The sequence below is a fragment of the Fukomys damarensis genome, unplaced genomic scaffold, assembly GCF_012274545.1.
Source record: "Fukomys damarensis isolate Sample0158 unplaced genomic scaffold, DMR_v1.0_HiC HiC_scaffold_20, whole genome shotgun sequence".
Taxonomy (NCBI): Eukaryota; Metazoa; Chordata; class Mammalia; order Rodentia; family Bathyergidae; genus Fukomys; species Fukomys damarensis.
Window position 1 is genome coordinate 14,794,015 of NW_022900932.1, and position 25,045 is coordinate 14,819,059.

General features: G+C 42.8%; 1 protein-coding gene across 37 annotated transcripts in view; it reads left to right on the forward strand.

Moving 5' to 3' along the window:
* Positions 1-25,045, forward strand: part of Kcnma1 (potassium calcium-activated channel subfamily M alpha 1) — a 709,412-nt gene that overhangs the window by 616,777 nt on the left and 67,590 nt on the right. For all 37 annotated transcript variants that reach the window (XM_033766495.1, XM_010607512.2, XM_033766488.1 and 34 more), the window contains 4 exons: positions 1,545-1,638; positions 15,344-15,467; positions 20,447-20,671; positions 24,097-24,289. In XM_033766495.1, coding sequence (XP_033622386.1) covers positions 1,545-1,638; positions 15,344-15,467; positions 20,447-20,671; positions 24,097-24,289 — 636 coding nt within the window. The remainder of the gene's footprint in view (positions 1-1,544; positions 1,639-15,343; positions 15,468-20,446; positions 20,672-24,096; positions 24,290-25,045) is intronic.

The following is a 25,045-nucleotide window of genomic DNA, read 5'->3' on the forward strand; positions in this document are numbered from 1 at the left end:
CATCTGCAGGTGCATTCACGCCTTTATTTCTTCTACTGCCGTCACCTCACACCACAGTCTTGTTCCCTCTCCCGGTGTCAGCCAGAAGTAGGCAACCCCAGACTGACAGTACAACAGGGGAGTGTGAACAGTGAGATACTCAGAAGCAGGTTTGGGGGGCGGTTGGACTATTAGAATCTCCGGAGCCAAGTATTATAACCTACTAAACTTACTTAGGGTTTTCGGAGAATACCACATAGTGCATGCCCACGTATGAGTCTCTCGAGATGATACCAAATAGTTGAGATGGCATTTTCTCCTCCACCTAAGACTCAGACACTATTAATATATCTCACACTTCTTTCGATCTCATCACTGCTAATATTTCTTTTCTTAGCTTTATGGTAACCTTCGTGCATTCTGAGTTTCAGGGGCGCTTCCTCCTAGTGTGTGTCCCAGTCAACTCTGAGAATCCCAGGATCCTATTCTTCCTTCTCGACACCACAGCTTTAGCCTGGATGGTGGGGGTGGGGAGAGTAGGACTAGAATTTTGCCGCTGATGCCTTTGGGTGACAGGCTGGGTATGCATCTGCTAATTATCAAGCAGCTCTCTTAAAAAAGGAAGCATGACGCAGGCTAATACATCTACGAAGCTTATTAGTGAGTGTCTTTGGGCAAAAGCAGTAGAGTGTGCCGTGTTGTTTGTGAGTGAAGCTTCACATTGCTTAGCGATCTGTGTGGTTTAGACATTTGGAAAACAGCCTTTGGTTTCCAATCCTCTCCGCTACCCCCATCCCTGCCAGCACCACATCATCAGAGGTCCATCTCAATGGCATCCTCCTCCTCCATCACGGTGCCCCTCTCCAGCTTGCTCTTCAGCCTCACCAGCCCCTGTCTCCTGTCTTACGGAATTAAGCAAGGACCCCATTTGCCCTCCCTCTTGGCAGACGGAGGGCAGAGAGCCGAGTTTGGGTGGGGATGCCTGAACCAACCCGTGCCAAGTCTCTCGATCCTGACTGACTGAAACACTGGCCCACAAGGTCTCGAATCCTTGCTTCCTCTCTCAAAGCCTCTCTGTGGCGCGCAGGGATGGGGAACTAGTTAAGACAGTTCGCCTGGAGAAGCAGCAGGCTGGCAGTTATGCAGCTTTGTCAAATACAAGTTTATTTCTGATTTCGGTTACAAGAAAACTCATTCGATTACCTGACAAAGCAAAGTAACCAAAATTAACTCTAAGAATAATGATGGACCATTCATACATACGTATTTCTGTATGCAGATAAATCATAATTTCTTTGTTTTCTTCTTATGGCAGGGCATTTCTAAGCTCTTTTAGTCTGTTTAAAGTGCATGTTCAAAGGCTGGAGCATAAGAGTTGTCGCTTCAGCCTTCTCAAAGCCAACCTCTCTGACTAACGCATTTGGTCTTTGTCATTGGGTCCTAAAAGACAGCCCTGAATTCCTAGTGAGTGACTGAGCCTTGAGTGTGTGTCCTTTGATATCTCGCTGTATTTCGCAGTCTGCCCTCAAATTGTTCCTAATCTCATGAGCTGCCTGTATTTCCAGTTGAAGATGAGCAGCCGTCAACGCTATCACCAAAAAAAAAGCAACGCAACGGGGGTATGAGGAACTCGCCCAACTCCTCGCCGAAGCTGATGAGGTAAGGTGGGCCCAGCACAAGGTCTGGGTCCCTCTCTGGCTCCTTCTTGTCTCCTCCTGGCCCCCTCCCCACCCAGGCCAGGCCCAGAGCCCCCTTCCCCAGCCAGCACCGGCGGGGGAGGGGAGCGGGATCGTTAGATGGCTTCTTAAAGGCTGGAGTATTTATTCTGTCAGCTTGTCAGCAGTTAATGATAGAGCTGAAAAAATTCTGTCATGAAAAACAGTTTGAAAAGCTGTTTGAAAAATACATAGGCTTTAAAGTCTTAGCTGTCACCATGTCCTGTCTGTGTGTAGTTCCTAAACAACAGTGGCACTAATGACGCTGGGAACCAATCGGAGGAACTCTGTGGTTAGTTTGCCTGGGGCAAGTCTCTTTCTGCTGGAGCCCCTCCGAGGACTGTTTTCTGTACTTAAGGCCATATGTGAGATGTATCATCACAATCAAAAATGAACCTGAAGATTACCTTCCTTTTATCCTGTCGATTGAAATCAAATTTCTGTTAATTGATTTTGACTGATAAAAAAGTCTAATAATCTGTGGAGCTGCCAAAGCAAAGTTCAAAAGTCATTCACTTCTGCTTAGGCTAAAAGCAATATTAATTATGAAATGCAGCACGCTTGCTCACCACTTCCTTTTCTTTCCTATTCTCTCTCCCTTTCTCTCTTCCCCTCTCCCCGCTTTCTCTGTCTCTCCCCTCCCCTCCCTTCCTTCTCTCCCTCTTTTCTCTTTTCCTTCCTCCCTTCTTTCTCAACCAAGGCTTTTTCTCAGAAGTACCAAGTGAAACAAAATTTCAGGGTTTCCGCAGTTCCCTCTCTTGGCCCATTTCTTCTCTTTTCCTTTTTGGGTCTGATTCATCTACAAAGCCCAATACTTATTTCCTCTGACTTCCCGATTCTGTAAAGCACTCATGAAACGGAGGTGATTTCAGACTTGCACCACTGCCCTAAGCGGTCCCTGCCATTGAGATACCTTCTCCCTTGATGTTTCCTCTTTGTTATTGGCCCCTTTCTTCCCTCAGATCGTTGATACACAATCGCAGTTGTATATCAGCAACGATTGCTCATTCTTTTGCCCGTGTCTCCATGACTGTCGTGTCTCTCTGATTTTCCACGTGCACACATCTGGACCAAGACAGCGCCATCCTTCCTCTCAGGAGGGGCGCACAGGCTCTCAATGGGGGGCACTCCCGTTCCCCAGGCCTCTCTCCTTTGCCATTATGACCAACTTCTACCCATTAAGTATTTCCTTAGGAGTTCTCACCTCTCCTGGAACAGCTTTGCTGGGTGCTTCTGATTTACATTCTTGTTTACAGTTTACAAGGAAGAATAAAATGTACCAACTGCTAAGCTTCTCATTTTAGGATGCCAGTTGTCAGGCTAGCATTTATTTCCTGTTTACTCACCTTTAGGTAATCGGCTTATCTAATGCTCATAGTTTTCTCCATTTAAAGGTGAGAAAAGCCCAGGCCCTTTCCTTTGCCTAAATTTAGAGAAGTAAATAAATAAATAAAGAGAAGTCTGAAAAATCTGAAACCTTTGGAGCCAAATTCTCTGTCCCTGTTTGCTATGTAAAGTATGGCTCATTTCTTTGATCTTGAGTAATAATAATTCTGAGGAGTTATACTGTTTTCATATGCTTCAAAGCTGTGTCAAAGTTTTGCTGCTTAAGGGTACTTCTTTATTCTGTTGGCTCTTGGGTACCGAGATGACAGGTCTCCTGTATGAGGTGGAGGCTGTTTTAAGTCGTAGCCTTCAGCAAAACATCAAATTACCAAATCCAGGGTAACATACTTCTACACAAATGCCTTTCCTGTAGATATATTATACTATATATATTAAATACTTTAGTGTTACACACTACATTTTATGTGCAATAGAAAGTGATGGTTTGCGGTAGCCTTGGGGAGACTTTTTTTTCCACAAGCAGAAAAAGCTAGTGTATACCGTATCAAGTATGGTTTTTACAGGACTTTCTGCCCGAAGGCCTTTGTAAATAAGTAATGATCAACAGATTGGCTGTGGGTTTTTGAAAAGTATGCCTGTGTCAGTTTGCATGATGGGGGAGAATTTTCAAAGTGGATCTTGCTTTCATTGCCTGCCGGAGAGGGGCTGAGGGAGGCAGTCATCCCAGGCTAGAGCTGTCTGCTCTGTGGTACATCAGAATTGCTAAATGGGGGTCAGGTGCTGACTAAAACTTGCCAAGCTGCAAACCTGGGGCATGTTGTGTTGGTGTCTGTGTGCTGCTGCTACAACCACAGCTACAGTCACAGGGATGTATTATCCTATCTGCCCAGAGTTGTCTCCATGGCAGCTCAGGTGGCTTGGACCATCCCATCAAACATCTTCCTTGATCTTGACTTTCTGTGTCCCAGGTACTTGATGCACTGCATCTTATGAAGAGGAGCAGGGACAGGCCTCTTCATTTTACTTTATTTCTAGTTTATGAATGAAGTAAAAAAATCTGAGAGCTTTTTTGGCTTTCCTTTGACTGTCTAGCCCTGACAGTAAAGCTGCAGGGACTATTTTTGGTAGATCCCTCTTGTTGATTGGCAAAAAGCAGAAGGGCTCACCCAGTTCCCTGTGACTTTCCTAGTTCCCATCACCTCCTCAGATATCTTTTTTCTACCCTTCAGAAGATTGGACTCCCAGGTCCTATTTCTTGCAACCTGAGAAAATCCATATAGGAAGCTAATGACTTATTTGAAGTGGGTTTTTCAGCTTGAGTTTGTAGCTTGCTATTTGAGTGGAATCAATCATTCCAAGTGTCGGCAGGTTTTAGTGGCCTATGGGCAGTGATAGGAACACCTCCAAGAGAAACCAGAGAGCCCAGAATGGGCCAGGCTGGGCTTTAATTTACCACTGTGGCTTCTGCAAATAAAACATGCTCTTGTGTGAGTGTCCTTTCCAAATCATCCGCCAGCAGGAAATGCTACAGGGACTCTTCACTAATGGTCCTTGTCTCTCCTTTGTTCTGGAATCAGGCTTACCTCAGTATTTTAGTGCCGCTTAATTCTCTGCACGGTCATTAGGTGAACAGCCCTGTTTTGTGTCTGATCCTGAGGTAGTATGTTTTTTAGTCACTCTGACAGAAAACAACCCTCATAGCCAGACTGAGCTAAATGAGTGTCTGCGTTCCACGCCAAGCACATGTGTGTGATGATGGATCACCTCTGGCTCTATACCCATTGATGAATAAGCCACTGAGGTCCCCAAGTCCTTTCTTCCATCTGCCTGTTGTCTCCCTTCCATGTTGGTCACTTAATATGGAATTGTTTAAGGAGTTCCCCACGTTTTACATCAAAAAACCACCACGCACCTATTACCTGGCTCTTTCTACTTAGTAGATTTGTATTCTGTAAGCATAGCCATGACTTTCCTCAGTTGTATGAAACAGTTCGATGGGATAGTCCATTCCATCTGAGCTGTGGAGAGCAAGAACTTTGTCTCAGTCAAGGGTCCCTAATTTGAAGCCTCACAGACTAGAGTGAATGAAAACTTTCTACGATCAGGGGTGTGTCTCAGTGGTAGCACACTTCCCAGAATCCACAAGGACCTGCATTTAATCTCTGAATAGTCTCTGTAGGTTAAAAACTACACTGAAGGCCATTTTGACTACAGTTAAAACGGATTCATAGAGGGCTGGCGATTTAGCTTAGTGGTTCTGCCACCTGCCTCGCAAGCGCAAGGTCCTGAGTTCAATCCCCAGTACCAAAATTACAAATGAAAAAACAAACATAAAAACAAAAAACCAGATTCATAGATTTATGAAATCCCCATTCAAGATCACGGGATACAGTCATCCCTCAGCAGCCTTCATTCAAGTCATTGTATCCACCAGAACTTCTTGGATAACAAGAATTTCTCTCCAGTGAGTCAGTAGCAAAGAGCACATGCCTGGTCTCTCATACCGCATCTTCCAACAGAACCCCAAAAGGCTGTGCCCCTTGGCTGCCTGATCCAATTCTCAGGTTAAGTCTCATCCAGCAATGTTTAGTGTAGGCCTAGTGTGTCCACGGTATTGTGGAAGGTCTCTGGAGGATCTAAAGTAAGATGGGCTGGTTGATATCCCTGTGTTCAAAATGCTGAGGAGACACATAAGCATATATAAAATACCATAATACCAAATTAGAGAGCATATTAGCGTGGTCTATGAGAATAGAAAGAGCTATCATTATTTTGGTCTGTGAGACTGTGCTTAGTTTTAGAAGTCATTTAACTTAGTCCCCATAGGATTCTCTGCTAATAATAGTACCTAATCTGCTTCACAGTGTACCAGGTACCATCCATGCATCTTTCCAAGAGTATTATGCCCAGGAACTCAAAATCCTGATTACAACTTTCGAGAAGTTACCATTCTTCCTCCTCTCTGCATTTTACAGATGAGAAAGCCGAGGCACAGATACGGAATGTAAAGTCCAATAAATCCTCTCAAGTCCAATTTAATTAGGAAGATGAAAGAAATAGGGAACGTGCTCGGAACACTGTAAATGTCAGTGTGGGCGGAGCACAGAGTCTTTTGGAGTGACCCTGCTGGAGTTGAATATGTGGGAATATTCTGGGGCTTAGTCATGAGGACTTTTGCCTTTCATAGGCTTTGGGGTTCCCTTGTAGGTTTCTGTAGAGGTGAAGCCCTAACTATGATTTGGCAGCATGATTGGTGGTGGTATAAAGATGGGTTTGGAGTCCCCCATCAGGGCCTTCCTGGGACCATAAGGTGTAAAGAGGGGGCAGAAGTATAAAGAGAGGGTCCACTCAGCCTCAGCATCTGACAACTCTTTTGGGTACCAAACCATGGAGGGCTGGCCAAGGCCCAGGACTCAGTGAGACAGTTTTCCCAGGAATCCTGCATACTAGTACTGACCCCAGTCCTGAGGCTTGGAGTGAGGTAAAGAAGCACAGAGCATGAATATTTATGTAGGATGTTGGCGGGTAGACAATTCACACAAAGAGATAGCTCTCAGCCAGGCCAACGGAGATAACTGACATGACTCAAAACTGAAGAAACTGAACACCTTGAGGAGAGGATCATGTCATGAGACCCAGAAACTACAAGACCTTAGCTTCCCCAATGGGAGGGGAAATATGACTCAAGGAAAACAGATTATGCTCTTGGGTACTGACTGATCATTAAATGAAATAAACTCATTTGCTTGTTAAGTCATTCCCTCTCTTTTGACTCATACCTTTCATGGGGAATTTTTGTTAGGACTTTCCAGCAGAGCCTGCCAGTGTGACAGATTCTAGTAATACAGAATGGCAAAATGGCCCGAGCCAGTTCAGAGTTGGGGGCAGACTGCCACCCTCACAATTCCTTACACTGGGCAATACGAGGAGGAGGTCAAGGACAGTTTTATTAAGTAAATTCACGTTCTAATGCACAAACTAATAGCATATGACAATGCTCCGTGGGATTGGAGAAGAAAGAAATCATGGGTGTCATGATACAAAGGCTTGGCTGGACTTGACACAAGTCCCTGGATGAGATCCTACTCAGCAGAGGGTCATTATCCTGTCCTCTTCTTTCAAAGCATCTTGTGCAATCTCCTCTACAACTGAGGAACATGTCAGCTCTCCCCAGCTGTGTCCCAAACATAAAGATAGTGATTTCCTTCTTCCTCTGAGAAGGGTAGATACCTAACAAGAAATGATGTGTGAGACAGAAGTGGAAACAAAAATGCAATTAGACCCAGAGAAGCTGAAAGGGGCTCTAGTTTTGGCAAGGTGGCTAAACCAGATCTGAAAATTTTGTTAGGGTGGCTCCAGGGACACCCATCTGGTGTGAAATTGGGGGTAGGGTGTTGAGCAGCATCGTCTCAGGGGCAGTGATCGGTACTAGGAGGATGGATGTCGTGTGAAAGGATGAATGATAGCAGGAGCCAGAATTCAAAGGTCAAGGTCCTTACAGAAAAACAAGGAATGGTACTGACCCAGAAGTAAAATGAGAATGAGGCAAATGCAGTTGGCATCATTTATGGTGCTTTGTACCAAAATATAAGCTGCTTTGAGTAGATTGTCTAAAACTCCATCCAGTCTCTTTTGTCTGGCACAGGTCGAGAGCCATGAGCATGACATTCTGACCATTGTCCTCAAGGACTCAGGGACCAGATGCTGGATTGTTATCTATGGAGCAGAGGACGTGATGGGGGAGAGAAGCATATAGAACACTGCGATGTGCCCACAAGTGTTGCCCTGTCCAGGAACTAATATTTAACTTGCTTATTTATGTTTGTTTGCTGTTTGGCTCATGGAAGATGGGGTAGGCAAGAGTCATTAGTGTAGATCCAGATTAGGAATTCCCATCAAGTATTGATGCAACCCCTCAAGTTCCAGGGTGACCTAGAGTCAGAAGAGACAACTTGGAGGATGTGGCTTTGTCATCTGTCCCTCCAGCCCCTTAGCTCTCCATTTGAGCAGTGGAGCCAGGACTAGAGTGAGGCTTCTGAGACACCTCCTTAAATTCTGGGCTCCAGGCTTCTGACTTTGCCTTATTCTCGTTCTGACTTTGCTGAATGGAACCATGGACTTTCACTCCAGCTGGTGCTGACGTTTTCTAACTTTGATAGGATTTATTCAAATCATGGAGAAGCTCCCTAGAACATTGTTCTGTAGGTCTAGACTTCAGGTCTAGAAATTGCCTGTCTACCAAACTCCCACAGGACTTTGATCAAACTGGTTTGGGGCCAGCTCTGAGAATCACCCCTTCCAAGAATTAGAGCAGCAAGAGGAAATCATGCTGAGGCTCATCTCTTAGAAATGTTCAGTTTTTACATTGCAATGCTGAGTATTTGGTTCATTAAGAACATCTGTCTTGACCTTTGTTGACATCGCACGGGCTTCTTCCCTGCTGACTAGGTAAAGGAGCCCGCTTCAGGCAAGCTCCAGGCAACTTTGATTAGTTAGAGACATGCTTTAGAGTCATTATTCCCTATTTACGGTGAATATTCTGAGTTTTAGTGCAAATGAAAAATAGCAAAGAGCTCAAAAGAATATGTCCCTAGATATCCAAATGAATGGGCTCTCTCAGAAAACATGTAGTGAGTCTGTTGGCTGACTCAAGAGTGTTCAGAGACTAGAGGTCCTTCAGCTGCCTTTTTTTTGTTAGTTGAATTGTTTATCGAGCAAGTATTGTGACATCCACTAGGTTCTGGAAGTATATGGAGGAGAAAAATAAGAGATCCCTGCTCTGAAGAACCTAGCCATCTAATGGATGAGACTGTCTTATCTCTGAAGGAGCATCTTACATTTCGATGGGGGCTCTTAGCAAAGGAACTGGCTTCCATCTCAGTGGTTGTTGAGGACAATGGCTTCATGAGGAACATTGGAGCCCTACTCTGAGGTCTAAGAAATGCCCAAATTTCTCCCCCATGCTGCCTGATATAATAGATACTCAATAAAACTAGTATTTACCACTTAGATGAAAGACTTACAGGGAGATGAGAAACTCATCTATATTTTATCGAGTTTGCCATTTCCCAGAAAGACCACTGCAGGGCCAGTATCCATCAGAGTGGATGTTTACATGGAAAAGGCCTTATCGCTTGTTGAGACTGAAGGTCTTGAAAAGCAAACAGAGACAAGGGTGGCATTCTCTAGTTCTAACTGCCCTTCTTCATAACCTTGTCTGTTTGGTTACTTGTACTTCAATGTAAATTTCGGAAGTCTATCATTGAACACAGTGCCTCACAGCAGACTGGGATTTGCTGTATTTGCCTGAAAGGGGAACTGTGTTCTTTAAATATAATACTGGCTTCCTCACAGCAGGACTGCTAGCAAAGGGATTTCTGCTTTTTGCTTTAGGCTTTTGTCTTCAAGGCAAGCTTTTTGTGTTTCTCCTGTAGCAGGGCATTTAGTTAACATCCTGAGATTAATTGATGGCAAGTGGCATTTCTTGTTCTGTGAACCCTCGAAACAAGGATCTTTTATTCTTTATTGGAATTCAGGCATGCTTAATTTCTAGCTGTGCATGTTGGAGGTATTAGCTAGATACAGGAGCATCAATATAAAAAATTTAACTCCTTGGGATTTCTGTGTTGTTGTAGAAGGTGGATATTCCTGTACCAAGTCTTCCGATATTTGGGGCATGACAAGGACTTGCCCAGCCTTACCTGAATGTTCTTCTTAGCACATTGACTTGGTGAGGGTTCCTGGGGTAATTCTCTACCAGTTATTTACATGAACCATGCACTTCAAAGTTGTCCCTGAGGTTGGCTTCCTTCTCTTTGCTATCTAGGCCACTGCGACTTGGGCAATACAGTGGAGATGGAACAGCTCATAGCCACTTCCTGCAAGTGGAGGATACGAGAAACCCAGCAGCACTGACTTCCAGTCAAGCTGGCCTATCCACTCAAAAGTCCCGCCTTTCCTCTCATTTGCTGTGCATGTGAGCCTTGTGATCCACTCTTTCCCATCCATACATGTAGGTTGATAATAATAACAGAAGTTACCTAGCAGTGTTATTGAGATGGGCAAGTCATTGAATGCAGGGAAAACTTTTAGTGCTGCAACATTTGTAAGGGTTTATCTCCTGGAAACTGTTCATCATGGTAGCAGTAGTCGCATTAGCACAAGTCAGAGTAGTAACTCTCTATCTTTATTCTTGAACTTTTCTACTTTGCATGCCTCCTTTCGTGATAATAAGAAATAGAGATGTATGATGGGTCCTAAGCCAAGTATAAAGAAGAATAATAGTATTTAAGCCTTGCTGAATAAATGCTCTGCACAGTGCTATGCAATGTGCATGATATGTGTTTACTTAAATTGGATCTATTAAGTAAGAACGAGATTAACACTTCTACTTTACATATGAGTAAACTGAGGCAAGACACAACTTAGCGAATAGTAGATAAGCCAAAAACTTGAGGACAAGCATTTTGGATCTGGAGCCAATGATTTTAACTGCTGTGCTAGACTATCACTAAGGAAATAGGTGATTTCCTGCCCTCAATGGTGTCAACTCCTGAGTGTCTCCTTTGGAGAGCAACTTTTAATTCAGCCGTTGCTTCTGGTTGGGCCGTCACTGGTATCAATTTTCAAATGCAAGGTTAAATTAAAGACTAGGGAGAAGGTGCCACCTGGGCAGAGCAAGTGTAATTATGTGTATGTATGTTAGGGCTTGGAGGTAGTGTTGGGACGGCAGAGACCTGGACCCAAACTCTTTAAAGATTTTCTGTACCTTTGGTATCTTCTCATGCATTCCTAAAGTGGTGGGCTTTCTCTCCTTACATAAGGTGAGACCTGAGGTTTAAGCAGCCAGATACACTAGCTGAGGGCTATCTGATACTTTGTGTCTGCCTTTCTTCAAGATGGATTATTATATTTATTAGCTAGGACTGCTATAACAAAGTACCATGTACCTGTGTCTTGAGAAAAGGAATTTAACCTTTCATGTTCTGGAGGCTAGAAATCAAGATCAAGGTCTTAACAGGTTTGATTCCTTCTGAGGTTCCTGAAGGTAGGATCTGTTCCAGGTCTTTTCCCTTGACATTGAGATCTCTGTCTTCTTCTCCGTTTCTTTACATGGCTATGCCTTTCTACCTGTCTGTGTCCAAATTTTCTCTTTTTATAAAAATACTGATAATATTGGATGAGGACCCACCCCAACTGACCTCATGTTAATTTAATTACTTTAAAAGGCCCTATTTTGTAATATGGTCACATTCTTGGTATAAGGAGGATTAATGGACTTTGACATGCAAATGTTGGTGGAGGGGCACAATTCAGCCCACATCAATGACACAGTTTCCCTTACTCTCTTCGTAGAATTCCATTACTCCAAAATAAAGCACGTACACTGGCTAAGCCAGAAGTGACAAGTGAGCATTTAATCAATTTGGAGGCATTTTAGAAGAGTTAGGGATTACCTTGTGGGCTGAAGAAATACAACATGAGGGGCAATATCTAGGATTGGTCCTCATTTTTAATTATATAGTTTCAAATAGTTGTTGGGGAGCCCCTGGAAGTGGTTCTCATCATTCTCTTTAATGAAGATGTTGGGATAATAATCCTTATTCCCACTTACCCCAAACTACCTGATTCCTACAAGCCTCCAAAGATTACAGAAACATTGTCTGGCTTGCTCTGTGGCAACGGTGTGGCCTTTTTTTTTCTAGGAACACAATTTCCATAATTTTTGCATTAGAAGTAGAAGTCCCTGAAAAAACTGGTTCATCACAGTCTACCTATGCCAGGGCTCTATCTGTGGCATAATGCAATCTAAGGCACTTAAAACGACTACAGGAAGAGACATAGTGAAGAGATTCATCCTGCCTGGTTTATAGGAATCACAGATTCTCAAGTTGCTGGAATGACTCATATTTTAAGCTCTCTTTCTCAGACAAAGACATCCAGTGCATGGAGAACCTTGCTGGCCTTTAATGGAACAACAAAGCACTCGTCTTCCATGCTTTTTGTCATCCATCTTTGCTCCAACAACCTTTCTTCACCTGTTCAGTGCCTCTGGCTTTTTTCTGCCCAATGGTGTTCAATGCTTCCAAAATCCTAGCTACTTCTCTTCCCAGTGAGGCCTTCTAGGTTCACCTAACGTTTCTAACTAACCCTCTTCCCCAGTCCCTAGCTCTTCAGAATGTCACAGATGATAGGAATCCCACTGCCTTGGTGAACACCTCATTTTATTTTTGAAAGACTTCTAATTTTTATAAATAATCTTTGTCTTTGGAAATACAGTCTCAGCTCTATCTAACTTCATGTGTCAAACCCAGACTGCCCTCAACCAGTCCTGATTAACCAGTTGAGCTCATCTTCTGTTTTTCCACTGAACTGCTATTTCTCCCTTGAAATCCCCTCATGTATGTAGCCTTAGTCTTCTATGCCTTGGGTAGGCAGTACCAATACCATAACAACATCTTTGGCCATGGACTTGGGCACCATATTGGGACCTCACTTCTTTGAGTGGATCCTAACACGTTCCAGTGGGCCAAAATTGAAATATGCAGATAGTCTTCTTCATCTTTTATGGCTCAGACCAAATGCTACCTTTTTGTGGAAAAGCTTCCTTGTTGCTACTCAAATACCCGATAATCAATAGCCCCTTTCATCGTATGCCCTCACACATTACTTTGTGTACATTATTTTGCTATAACACTTACTACAGTTCATCCTACCCACTAATTTACATTTTCTTTTTGAACTTTTCTGACCAGAGACTATGTCTTAATTGTTACTGTACCTCTGTTCCTGGTTCAGAATAGGGGGTTCACATGTATTTATTGCTTTTCTGATTAAAGAAACCAATGTTAGAATTCAGTTACCATGAGAGGGCTGAAAGGAAATATCTTTGTTCAAGGATATTTTGATGTTTCTCAGATCAGATCCTTTGGGGTTATCCTGGATGATGTATATTGAAATTATCCAGGTCAGGCTGAGAAAAGCAGGGAAAGAGTGTAGTGTGGAGTACCTCTGAGATTTTCTGGATGTTTCTGTCTGTTCCAGCATAAATCATAGCTTGTATCTTGTAGTATCAAATTTTACCTGGTTTCCCCAGACCCTCCCTCCAGTTAATGAAGCTTGACATTCACTGTCTTTTCTCTTCTCAGTAAGGGGCACATAATCACCACGCTTTCTTCTTTACTTCTCTAAGATGAAAAATACAGGACAAAAGTTACCAAAAATGCTTCCTTCCTAGAAGGAACCAAATACATGAAGCCAAAACACATCTCTCTCTCAAGGTTTCAAAAAGGAATTTTTTGCCAACTTGCTGTGTCATTTGTTTGCTTGCTGATGTTATGTGAATATATTCCTGGATATCTTTAAAATCCTTAATGCACTGGGGTTAAGTCTCAGACCTTCCTGATATAATTCTTTTTCTCCAAACAATAAACAAGTGAAGAAGTTTGAATATGGTTCTTTATCTTCAGGGCAGTTGCTAAGATCCTCTTGCAACCAAAATATATTTTTCAAAGGCTAGAAAGGGTTCATTTTCTCAAACCTCCGTGATAGCCTTGGCCTACCTATCTATGCAGATAATGGATATCCATGAAACTATTCAAAATTCTTCAAGGACAAAAAGAAAAAGCCTGAAAACTTGCTCCCACCCTGCAGTTGTCTTTTTCTTTTACTGTTTCTGACTCAGTCCAGTATTTATAAGGTGGCCTAGCGATTTATGGCACCCAAAGACTTTTCAACAGCCCAGCCAATGAGATACTACTGTGAGTTGGATTGTTCTACTCCAAGATTGGATATGTCAGTTCCTATAGTAATCTAGGATGCTCCTTCAAGATACTGCTGTAGGATTGCTTCATGTGGTACTTATCATTTAGTGGAGTGGAAAAACAAATTCTCAGAAATAAATTAGTGCAGGGAGAGAGTTTTGCATTTTATGTAGGAGGGGGAGCATACTGGGAGGGTCATGATAGAGATCCGAAAGCTAACTTCTAGGTCTTTGTACTGGGCAAGAAAGATTAGTATCTCACTCTCTGTATTTTAGACATCTAAAGGAAAAGTGTCACAGAAAGTTCAAAAGGAGAAATATTGAAAACTAAATAAAGGATGTTCTTTGATACTTGAAATAGATGTTTAAAGATTAAAATCATTTTACAACACTTTTTGGAAATTTGCACCTATTCCTAATGTCTGTCTTAAGCTGACAGTATTATTTGGGGATGATAACTTCACCGCAAGCATAATTAGTTAGGTATGCCTGGGACAGTGCCTTAATTACATGTGATCAGTGTTGTAGAAGCCACCAGTGACTTCTCTCCCGAGTCATGTGTCTCTATCAGAGACAAAATAATGGGCCACGAATGTGTCCACGATGCAGGGGCTTATTTATTACGCTACGAGCATGAACATGTTAGACCTGCCTGATTTTATTATAATGCCTAAGGTTGTCGATGAGGCTCTGCCAACCACTGGGGGGAGGCCTCTGTAGACTCTTCTTCCTTTTCTACTTACAAACAAGGCAAGAGAGGGTGGATGTAGCCCAGAGAAGTCAAGATTACTTTATTAAGATGCATCTGAGCTCCAGGCAGGGCTCATTCCAAGGAATGCTGAACTGGGAAGAAAATGGTGGTGGCGGGGGGCGTCCCTGGATGGTTAGTGCAAATACAGTTGTCAAGATGCAGAGCAAGGGTGTTGTTTAGTATTGAAATCATGTATTCCAGATGTGGGCATTTGGTAGTCAGTCTGCTCTGAAGTGACATGCTGCTGAATCTTTAAAGGGCTTCAGCTGGGGAGAGCGAAATCTGATTGGGCAAATTGCTAAAATATTTAAAGTGCAGCCTGTTAAAGCTTTTACTGCAAAGAGCATCACGTCAGAAGTTGTAGTCAGAAAGAGTGAGTAATTGGCTTTCCATCCTCATGCCAGTCAGTCAGCATGAGGCTCTGTTCCCATTCCTTTCTCTTCATTGCCGATGCTAATAGCAACCCTTTGGGGTGTGAGTGTGAGCGCTGGGAAATTTGATAGCTGGTGAAATGAGAGAATATGGAGAGGAATGGCTGCAAAAAGGAAGCTGAATCCGCACAACGGAGTGCAGCCCAAATAGGCAAACAGAGGCAGGAGAAGGGCAGAATCGTTACTTGACAAAGTAACTGGCACCATCCGATGAATGGTGGGTCTACAAGCAAGAGCACGACCGGCAGGGGCAGTTGGCCTCCTCTACATCTCGGATCTCTGAGATGTAACTTGGGGCACTTCCCAGTTATGATTTATTACGCTCTGTGCTCAGGTTTCCCTGTCCTCGTCTCCCCAGGCACGACCCCTTGTTAATTCCCGGGAATGATCAGATTGACAACATGGACTCCAATGTGAAGAAGTACGACTCCACCGGGATGTTTCATTGGTGTGCTCCCAAGGAGATGGAGAAAGTCATCCTGGTGAGTGAGGGATTCTGGAATTGCCAAGTTGTACCTTTCTTTCTGGTGCTACCTGTCCTTGGGAATGAGGTTTTCCAGACTGGATGGCGAGATGATATAGTTCCTGGTCATAATCATTTTTTATGAGTGAAATTCCTAACAGAGACTTGGGTATCGGGTATCAAGACCCGCAATCAGAACATGAGCTGAGAACAGAATTTTCAATTTCTGAATATTTACGTGCTCATTAGTGTAGCGGTAATCCCGTGCTGTGGGTGTGAGGCATCATGGGCCGCAGAATGTGGCTGATTTCTGTCCAATTGCCTCTAGGATCAGAGCTGGCTTGGGCCGTTTAGGAGCTGCATAGCCATGAGTAGGGTTTCTTCACTCTCTGTATTTCAGTTCTTTCATCTATAAAAAGAAAAAAAAAACCCAAAACGACCCCAATGTACAGTATATTATTGTCGTGAACATTAGAGTCAAACATAGGGCTTCATAAAGTGACTTGTTGTTTTATATCTTCTTCTTCTTCTTCTTAAACACCACAAAGAAATGTGAATGTGGCCTTATTGTCATTTGCTTACAACTATGTTTTGTATCCTTATAAACAACAGCCGTGTGCATCTGGGATCCTTCCTAGTGCACATTGTAGAAGGGCATGCGCATTTGTGGATGATGACAACGCAGAACAACGGTCCTCTTGGGGAGGCTGGGGCTCAGATCCTTCTTTCATGGATGGCTCTCCAGTGTCTCAGCAGCAGCAGTGGGCTTCTACTGCTCTGTCCCAGAATGTCAGCACAGATAACAGTCCATTCTACTCTCTGCATTGGCCCTATTAACAGTTTTAGCTGCCTACATCAGCTTTTCCTAGAGTTTATTGTCATGCTAATCCATGAAAAATGGATTAATAATCAGGAAGGTCAGATGGAAAGGTTCTTTCTCCTTTGTGCCTCTAATCCCCAGATTTCTGTGCAGCAGCTCCTTTGTCTGCCAGGAAAAGCCTATCATTCTTGAAGTCGGGGCCACCCTTCCTTAAGAAGGATTGTTCCCGGTCTTCAGAACAGCTTTGTACTCTAATCCACTACATTTTTTCCTGTGTTTTATCAACTTAATTATAAACAAGCATTGTGATGTAATGCAGCATTGCATCGGAGGCTGACTTAGAGGTACGACAGTGGTGAGCAAAAGCAGAGGAAGTTAAAATTCCCAGCAAGTGTCCACTGTGTAACTTAACAGGAAAGAAAATGGTTCTAGCCACAAAGCTGCTTTCTGCACTTAGCTTCTGTTATATCCATCACACCTTTACCTTCCTGGTCTCAGTTCAACCTGGTGTTTCCTTCCTGTGTCAGGTCATACGTAGGTTGTTTGATCTGAAATCCAGGGTGCTAATAACTTGCCTAGATTTTTCTGGGCAGTGTATGCTAATGGATATCTGATCAACATCACCTACTGGAAGGAAAGCATTTAGGAAGATGAGTTCATCTGAAAAATAATATTTAGCAAAACATTTATAGCAATCTGTCTTAGTTGATTTTCTCATTGCTGAGACAAAATACCTGGCACCCAAAGTTAAAGTAGGAAAGATTTATTTTTAGCCCACAGTTGGTAGCGGTTTCAGTCCATAGTTGGCTGACTTCAAGGCAAGGTGGCATGGCAGAAGGGCATCACAGAGAAGAAATAACAGTTCATGACATGGAAGGCATGAGGCAGCAGCAGCAGCGTGCCTCTCTCTTTTATCCTTCCCAGGCTACCTGCCTTTTGGGTGGTGCCACCCACACCCAGGGTTGGCCTTCCCACTATCCATACCCAGAACCATGCTAAATCAGTCAGTGAACGGATTTAGTAATCATGCACCCTTAATCCTAGCATCACGAATCTTAGATCCAGCCACCTCTAGAAAGCCCCACTTACGACTGCATGAGGCTTTGAGGGGACATCTATATACAAGCCATAACACAAATGTATGATGTGTTAGGCGCCACCCTAATTCTGGAGGTATAATACCCAGAGCTTATACTCCAGCGGAGCAAAGAGAAAACTTGTAGGTAGTCAAATGAGTGCATGATAATATTTCAGATAATGATAAGATGCTATGAAGCCAATAAAGCGGTATTCTGGGCTAAAAGTGGACTGGGAGGCACCATTTAGACAGAACGATACAAAGAGCCCTCCCTAAATTAACACTGGGGTGGATGTGAATGATAGGAAGGGTTACCTGTGTGCTCATGAAGTGGGGTTGTGTTTACCCGCAGGGTGTAGGATACTAAAAATGGCTTTGAGGGTTAGAATGTATGAGATGGTTCCAGTTTTTCAGGCCATTATCATCTATGTGAAGGAAAGATGTAATTTAACTGTAGAATAGTCTCTTTAAAGCTAAGTAACATGAGGCACAAAATACTATTCAAATTTAGGGAGAAGCACTAGCAATGCTTTGAGGGTTAGAATGTATGAGATGGTTCCAGTTTTTCAGGCCATTATCATCTATGTGAAGGGAAGATATGTAATTTAACTGTAGAATAGTCTCTTTAAAGCTAAGTAACATGACGCACAAAATACTATTCAAATTTAGGGAGACGCACTAGCAAGTGTTTAAGAAGCCAAGATATCCCACCATGTGCAAGCAAGTTGTGCTTGGAAGGGGTTTAAGGCCATGAAGGCTGAGTTTGGGTTGGGCATTGAAGGATGAACAGGAAACACAGGATGCATAGCAGAAGCATACAAGTAGTTTCTTGGTTTTAAACCTACCAAAATCAGACTTTCCAGAGCCAAGGTACAGCGATATGTATTTTTGCCAAGTTTCCCCGGTAATGTTGCTATGGCTCACTTGAGAACTGGAATTTTGGTCCTAGATCTAACCTCCTGGGGGCAGCATCTATTCCTGGGCCACTGTCCTAACAGGTACCGATCTCCCCCCTGCAGGATTCATCCTGAACCCAGTTTTTATTGGTCTGCCTTGTTGAGGGGAGCTAGCTTCCCAGGTGACCTGTCCAATTAAAAATAATTTGGAGCATCAGCACAGCATGTCACAGACTGGTTGACTCTCTGCTTGTGGTACCCAGGGACTTACACTTCCATGCAGCCTGCAAAACTAACTCTCATTCTTCTCCGTGAAGCAGTGATAGGTGATGTGAGCTCCCTGGGTTGGGGTGGGGGTTCCCTCTTTGGTCTTAGTAAGACATTTCTTACAGCCTATGCCTCAGGTTTCCCGGTACTGCTGCAGAAGGAAACCAATAATGGTGACAGCCCCTGCTTTATTCTAATGACCAGGGAATGAGAGCTAGCTTCCTCCTCTCCTTGGGGGTTACTATAATAACGCTGACATTGTCTTGAATTGCAATATTGGCATTTAAACAATCAATACACTGGTCAATGCTAGGGATTAAATCAAGCAGTGTTTGATATGTGCCGTGAACATTAATATGCCTCCTCCAAAGCGTTGTAAGCCACATGGGACCATTCACGCATGTGGTGAGTGGACAGGAAGGAAGGCAGGCAAGGTGGGAAGCATTGGACTAGGACCAAAGGGCCAAAAAAGATCCATGATTAGCTTCCTTATATTGTCTCTTTGCTAGCAAAAAGGCCAGCAGTGTTTAACCATTGGAGATTAGAGTCCTCCTCTGCATGGGGATATTTCATTTGTCTTCTTTGTAAATGTGTACCTGAGATCACATAGAATGAGGGAAGGCATTCGCCTGTTGCTCTTACTGACGTGTCTTGGACCCTTCTAATGATTATTTTGGGATTCTTTCTTATATAAGGTGAGTCCTCCCAGAAATGCCCCTGGAAACCTCAAGCAGGCCTGGACAAGGGTTAGCACATTTGTTCTAGAAAAGGCTGTATCTTGAATGATTGAGGTATCATGGGCTGTATGATGTCTGTTGCAGTTGATCAGCTCTGCCATTGTAACATGAAAGTAACCATGGGTGAACTTTGTTGGATTCCAATAAAACTTTATTGGAATTTGAATTTCAATATAATCTTCACATAGGATGTCATAGCCTTGTTTCCATTTTTTAAAACCATTGTGAAGTACAAAAATCATTTTCAGCTCACTGAACTTATCAAAGCCTGAAGCACCAGATGGAGCCTGAAGGTCACTTGCCAGTCCCTGGCTTGGGATAGCATGTCCCACTTTCTGGTACCATGACATACTGTGTCACCCCATTGATAAACCTAGAATGCAGTACTCAGATATCTTGAGCTGAGATTCACAAAGGGACCTGACCATTTTATCATCATTCAGCAGGAGAGCTTGAAAAGACATACTATTTTACCAATGATTTCACTGAAACTAAGACTTCCCTGTCTAGACAACGTAAATATTACTCTTTCCTTCCTGAAAGTCATTATGAAATAGTCCTGCTTACATAAATGTATAGCATATTTTTCTTCAATCTTTTGCCTGAGAAGGTCATGATATGTGTAGCTGTATGTTTACATTGTATTATTTATGTTTGTTACATAAATGCAGTGTAAACACACGTGCTCACATAACTTATCTATATGACATGTATAGCACATGACATTGATGAACTGTATTAGTTACTACAGTGACATATCTGTGGCAGCTAACTTCTGAAGAGAAAAGGTTTATTTACAGGCTGAGGAGTCTAAACTCCAAGGCTGGGCTGCCCCATTTGGTCTCTGAGAAGTGGTAACATTGTGGCAAGGGGGCATGCGTGAAGGTGATGACACCTAGAGCAGTGCAGAGAGAATGAGGACGGAAGAGGCCAGGTTTGTTCCTCTTACAGTGATCCTCCTGCTAGAATTGAAGAGTCACGTGAGGACTACCAAAGGATCACAATGTCACCCTAGGCACCAGGCCCTTATTCAGAGTGGACCCTTGGGGAACACTCAGGCCACATACAAATCATAGCCATCGAACATAGTAAGTACTAAGCAAATGTTTTGTTGACCTGTTGCACCAATGCTTTGTTTTTCCCTCCTTACAGATCTATGATGTCCTTTCTCTAATACGCTGGCATTTTTCCTTGTCACAGACTCGAAGTGAGGCCGCCATGACCGTCTTGAGCGGTCACGTAGTGGTCTGCATCTTTGGTGACGTCAGCTCAGCCCTGATTGGTCTCCGGAACCTGGTGATGCCACTCCGTGCTAGCAACTTCCATTACCACGAGCTCAAGCACATTGTGTTCGTGGGCTCCATTGAGTACCTCAAGCGAGAATGGGAAACACTCCATAACTTCCCTAAAGTGTCCATACTGCCTGTAAGTCCAAGGTCACATTATTGATGCTATTGAGGCTTTTTTCTTTTACTTTTCATTCATAAAAGAAAATCTCAGGTGGATATAATCTTTATAGCTTTGATCATGCCTCTGCTTCTTCATCTGGGCCTGAGGATGCAGCCCTTCCCCTATGCATTGTAGAGGAGAACACAAACCCTGAGAGGCCTTATTAAAAAGAGCTTGCAACCCAGGTCAGCCCCTCACCAGGGATGAAGTCTAGCTGGTATCATTTATTAACCATATCAGTGTCTAAATATTTTTTTCCTCTTGCCTGCACAAAACATACAGCATTGTGATATTGTGATGCTTACACTAAGAATTTACTCATATAACTGTTTATGACATTTTACTTATGACATTGTTAAGCTTCAAGAACCCTCAATCTGAACCAGCTTCTGACTAAATAAATGTAAATAATAAGTAAATTATTTATTCTGTACAGAAGGCCAAACCTTTCTCTAAGCAGCTCCCCATAACCATCTAGTTAGAAGCTCAATGTTTTCAATGGTTTCTGTGGTGTGTGTGTGTGTGTGTGTGTGTGTGTGTGTGTGTGCGCGCGTGAGCACATGTATGCATGATATTATTGATTGTAAAATACAAGGACCCCAATCTATAATGAACAATTTTGAGCTCCAATAGGCCAAACCTTTCTCTAAGCAGCTCCCCATAACCATCTAGTTAGAAGCTCAATGTTTTCAATGCTTTCTGTGGTGTGTGTGTGTGTGTGTGTGTGTGTGTGTGTGTGTGCGCGTGCGCGTGCATGCGCACATGTATGCATGATATTATATTGATTGTAAAATACAAGGACCCCAATCTATAATGAGCAGTTTTGAGCTCCACAATTTCATGTAAGGCTATGGGCTATTTTATTCATGTATCTACCACTTCTTAATCTACTGCTATGTATTTCCGACAAACTTTCAAAAAACTATAGAGCATATGCTCTTTAACATTTGATATAGCTGCATATGCAGCAAACCAATGCAAATATTACTTCTCCTCTGGACATTTTTCTTTTAAGTTTATATCCAAAAAACAGGAACATGGGATTTTTCTGCATGTTAGGAGGTGTGCATTTACCTTTATCTAGGAAGCTAAAATTCATTATTTCTCTTATCAGCTTCCAGAGTCTCAGAAATAGAAAAAAAAAGAGCCAAGTAATATAATTGATTAAAGAATACATAAGGATGTATCCACAAGTAGTACCCACTAGCAGCTACCATTTGTCTGATATAATGCCAGACATAATCAGTCCTCAATAAATATTTAAAGGAGTGAAAAAATATCAGACAGATCTCTTTCGGATGCAGAGCCAAATCTGATTGCTTTAGTGAACATATGTAATTAAAGATGGATGCCTACAGACAATCAGAAAGCCACATACTTTTTTTTTTTTTTTTTTTTTTTTTTGGCATCAGGGATCAAACTCAGGACCTTGCACTTGCAAGGCAAGCAAAGCGCCACTGAGCTAAATCCCCAGCAAAAACCATATACTTTTAAGAATATAAATATATACTGTGCATACTTTTGCTGGTTTCAGGAATATGGCAGATTTGATTGTAATATTTCTGTGATCATCATGCTAATATGCTGTTTCACATGGTTGCTTGACCTCTAAAAACCTTATGAGTCTGTGTGCGTGTTTGTGGAGTGTTGGGTGTGATGTTTGCTATTCATGTGTACATGTCATGTGTGTATGTTTGATTCTGTGTGCTCTCACCTGCTTCTATCAGTATAAATAAACTGTAGTATTTGTGGATCCTTTTCAAATCCGCCAAATGTAGCATACTCAGGCATAGGAGATTTGCACAGATTTTCACATGTTATTGTTTAAACAGTAAAGGGCCTACATAAAGGGCCACCCTCTCTCCCCAAAGCCCAAAGTCACTTTGTAGGAAGGGGAATGAAAAATATCCAGGTTATACATATAGATATGCATATTTGGATATAGGTACAGATTTAGATTGAGGTAGAGATAGAGAAATCAGCTAGCAAGCTCTTATCCAGAACACACAATGAGTTGAAGGCAAGTGGGGTCAGTGCAGGCCAGGCAGAGATGGAGGAACAAGAGGGCTGGTGACTGAATGGGAGCCCCAAAGCAATGCTGAATGACTGCTGGGGAGCTCAGACATAGACTGGCCTAATTAGTTTTGCTGTGACCCCTCCTGAGGACACAGAGCTTATAGAGGTCATGGCCCTATCCTTCTATTTTACCAGTGGTTGCAACCCCAGAATTTCTGTCATTACCTCCTAGATCTATATTTTTTTCCACTGTCTTACGTTGTTATGTGACTTTTAAAAAATATGTTTACTGGCTTATTTATTTTTAATTACCCAGTAATATACAAATATGTTCTTGCTATAAAATATTCAAGCAATATAGAAGTATATAAAGTCAAAAGCAAACTTTCCCCTTCCTCCTCTCCATCCTTTTCCTCTCCCCAGAGGTAATTACTGTTATTAGTTGAATGTGTATTTTCCGAGTTTTCTCTTTGCATTTACATATATTTAGAAATACATTTATAAATATATAATTTGATTTGGAGGGTGTTTTTTTTGCATAATTGGAGTTGTACTTTTTTGAATTGTTCTAGAACTTTTTTCACTTACCACTCTTAGAGATCTTTTTCAAGTCAGTGACTATACAGGGCGCTAGCTCCCTCTCTACTTGCTGCATACTTTGCTGCTGTGTCCTGGTGTAGCAGTGCCCTCAACCATTCCTATGTTGTTGTATCAGCAGGTGATTTCCCTGCTCTATTTTTTGTTGAAAATACGCAATGCAATTATAAGATCAGAAGCTATCTCTCCTGTGCGAGGTGTGCATTCATTCCACTCCCTTCTGTATCCTCCAAATTAAGCAGAGCTTCCAGACCCACCTTATCACATCCTGTTTGCTCTGTTTTCCCCCTGGCTGCATTGGAAATTCTAGTTGGAACTGTTGTCATTTGCCTGAGATAGAAGTGACCTGCTATTAAATAAACAGGCATTTGAAACCCACCCCCTTGTTACATTCTGAAAGCCAGAGGTTGCCACAGGACAGTTACTTAAATCAAGACAATTTCCAGGCAGGAAGAAGATGTAGACCCTGGCATTATTCCTCTCGTGTGTTTGTTAGTAATAGCTTGATTGAGTATTGAAAGCCAGCCTGAAATGCTGCCATCAGCACCGACTACCCTTTAGATTAGCACATGGCCCCTATTCCCTGAAATGCAGTTAGGCTAGCTTAATGTCAAGGCATAAAAAAGATACTAGTTAAATAATTTCCCAGAGCTTTGGCTCAATCTTTAATTTGTTTTTATTTTTTCCCTCCTTCCCTTTCTCACTTTGACACCTCTCTCTCTCTCTCTCTCTCTCTCTCTCTCTCTCTCTCTCTCTCTCCCTCTCCTTTTTTCCCCTCTATGCCAAAGGGTACGCCATTAAGTCGGGCTGATTTAAGGGCTGTCAACATCAACCTCTGTGACATGTGCGTTATCCTGTCAGCCAATCAGAATAATATTGATGATACTTCGCTGCAGGACAAGGAATGCATCTTGGCGTCACTCAACATCAAATCTATGCAGTTTGATGACAGCATCGGGGTCTTGCAGGCTAATTCCCAAGGTAAGGACAGGCTGTAATACTTTTCTGCTGTGCCTACGGGGGACAGGGGCTGGCAAGAGGGATATCCTTCACTCAGTAATTCAAAGAGGCTCACATCAGCCTGCCTGGCAGTGAAACCTGTGGTTGTCGTCACAGCTTTCAAAGAGGCATCTGCTGCTGCTTCTCCTTTCCATCCCAGGCTTCATCCCTCCTTTCTCTCTCCCTTTCTCTCTCCCTCTCTCTCTCTCTCTCTCTCTCTCTCTCTCTCTGTCTCTCTGTCTCTCACACACACACTGTGTTGCCCTCCCTGACAATAAGCACATTGTTAAATGGCCTTCTCCTCAGCTTCTCTGCATGGTGGCTTTAAGGCTAGGGTCACTTGCTAAATGTCAGAGCACTAAATAGATGCAGGCTGCACAATCCCCATGGTGGCCTCCAGTATGCATTTTTTGCCATTGCACTGAGATGGGTGTGTTGAGCTCTGCATTGTTAGGGCTGCATCTAAGACTCTGCTGACCAGGGAATGGTAACCTCCAGGAAGAGGGGACTGTATGGACACAGAGAGTCATTTAGTAAGAATTGACATTTCTCAGCCCACACATGTTGTGCCTAAGGAGGCACAACAGCCTTAAACAACACAGATCTGCCTTCTTCTATGCCATTTTCCCTGTCATTTGCTGTAGGATCCTGGGCAGGTGGATACAAGTAAAGATGTCATCTAGAAGTCTCAGAGGGGAGGCACAGCAGAAATCCATAGCAAATGACCTCTGGAGTCAG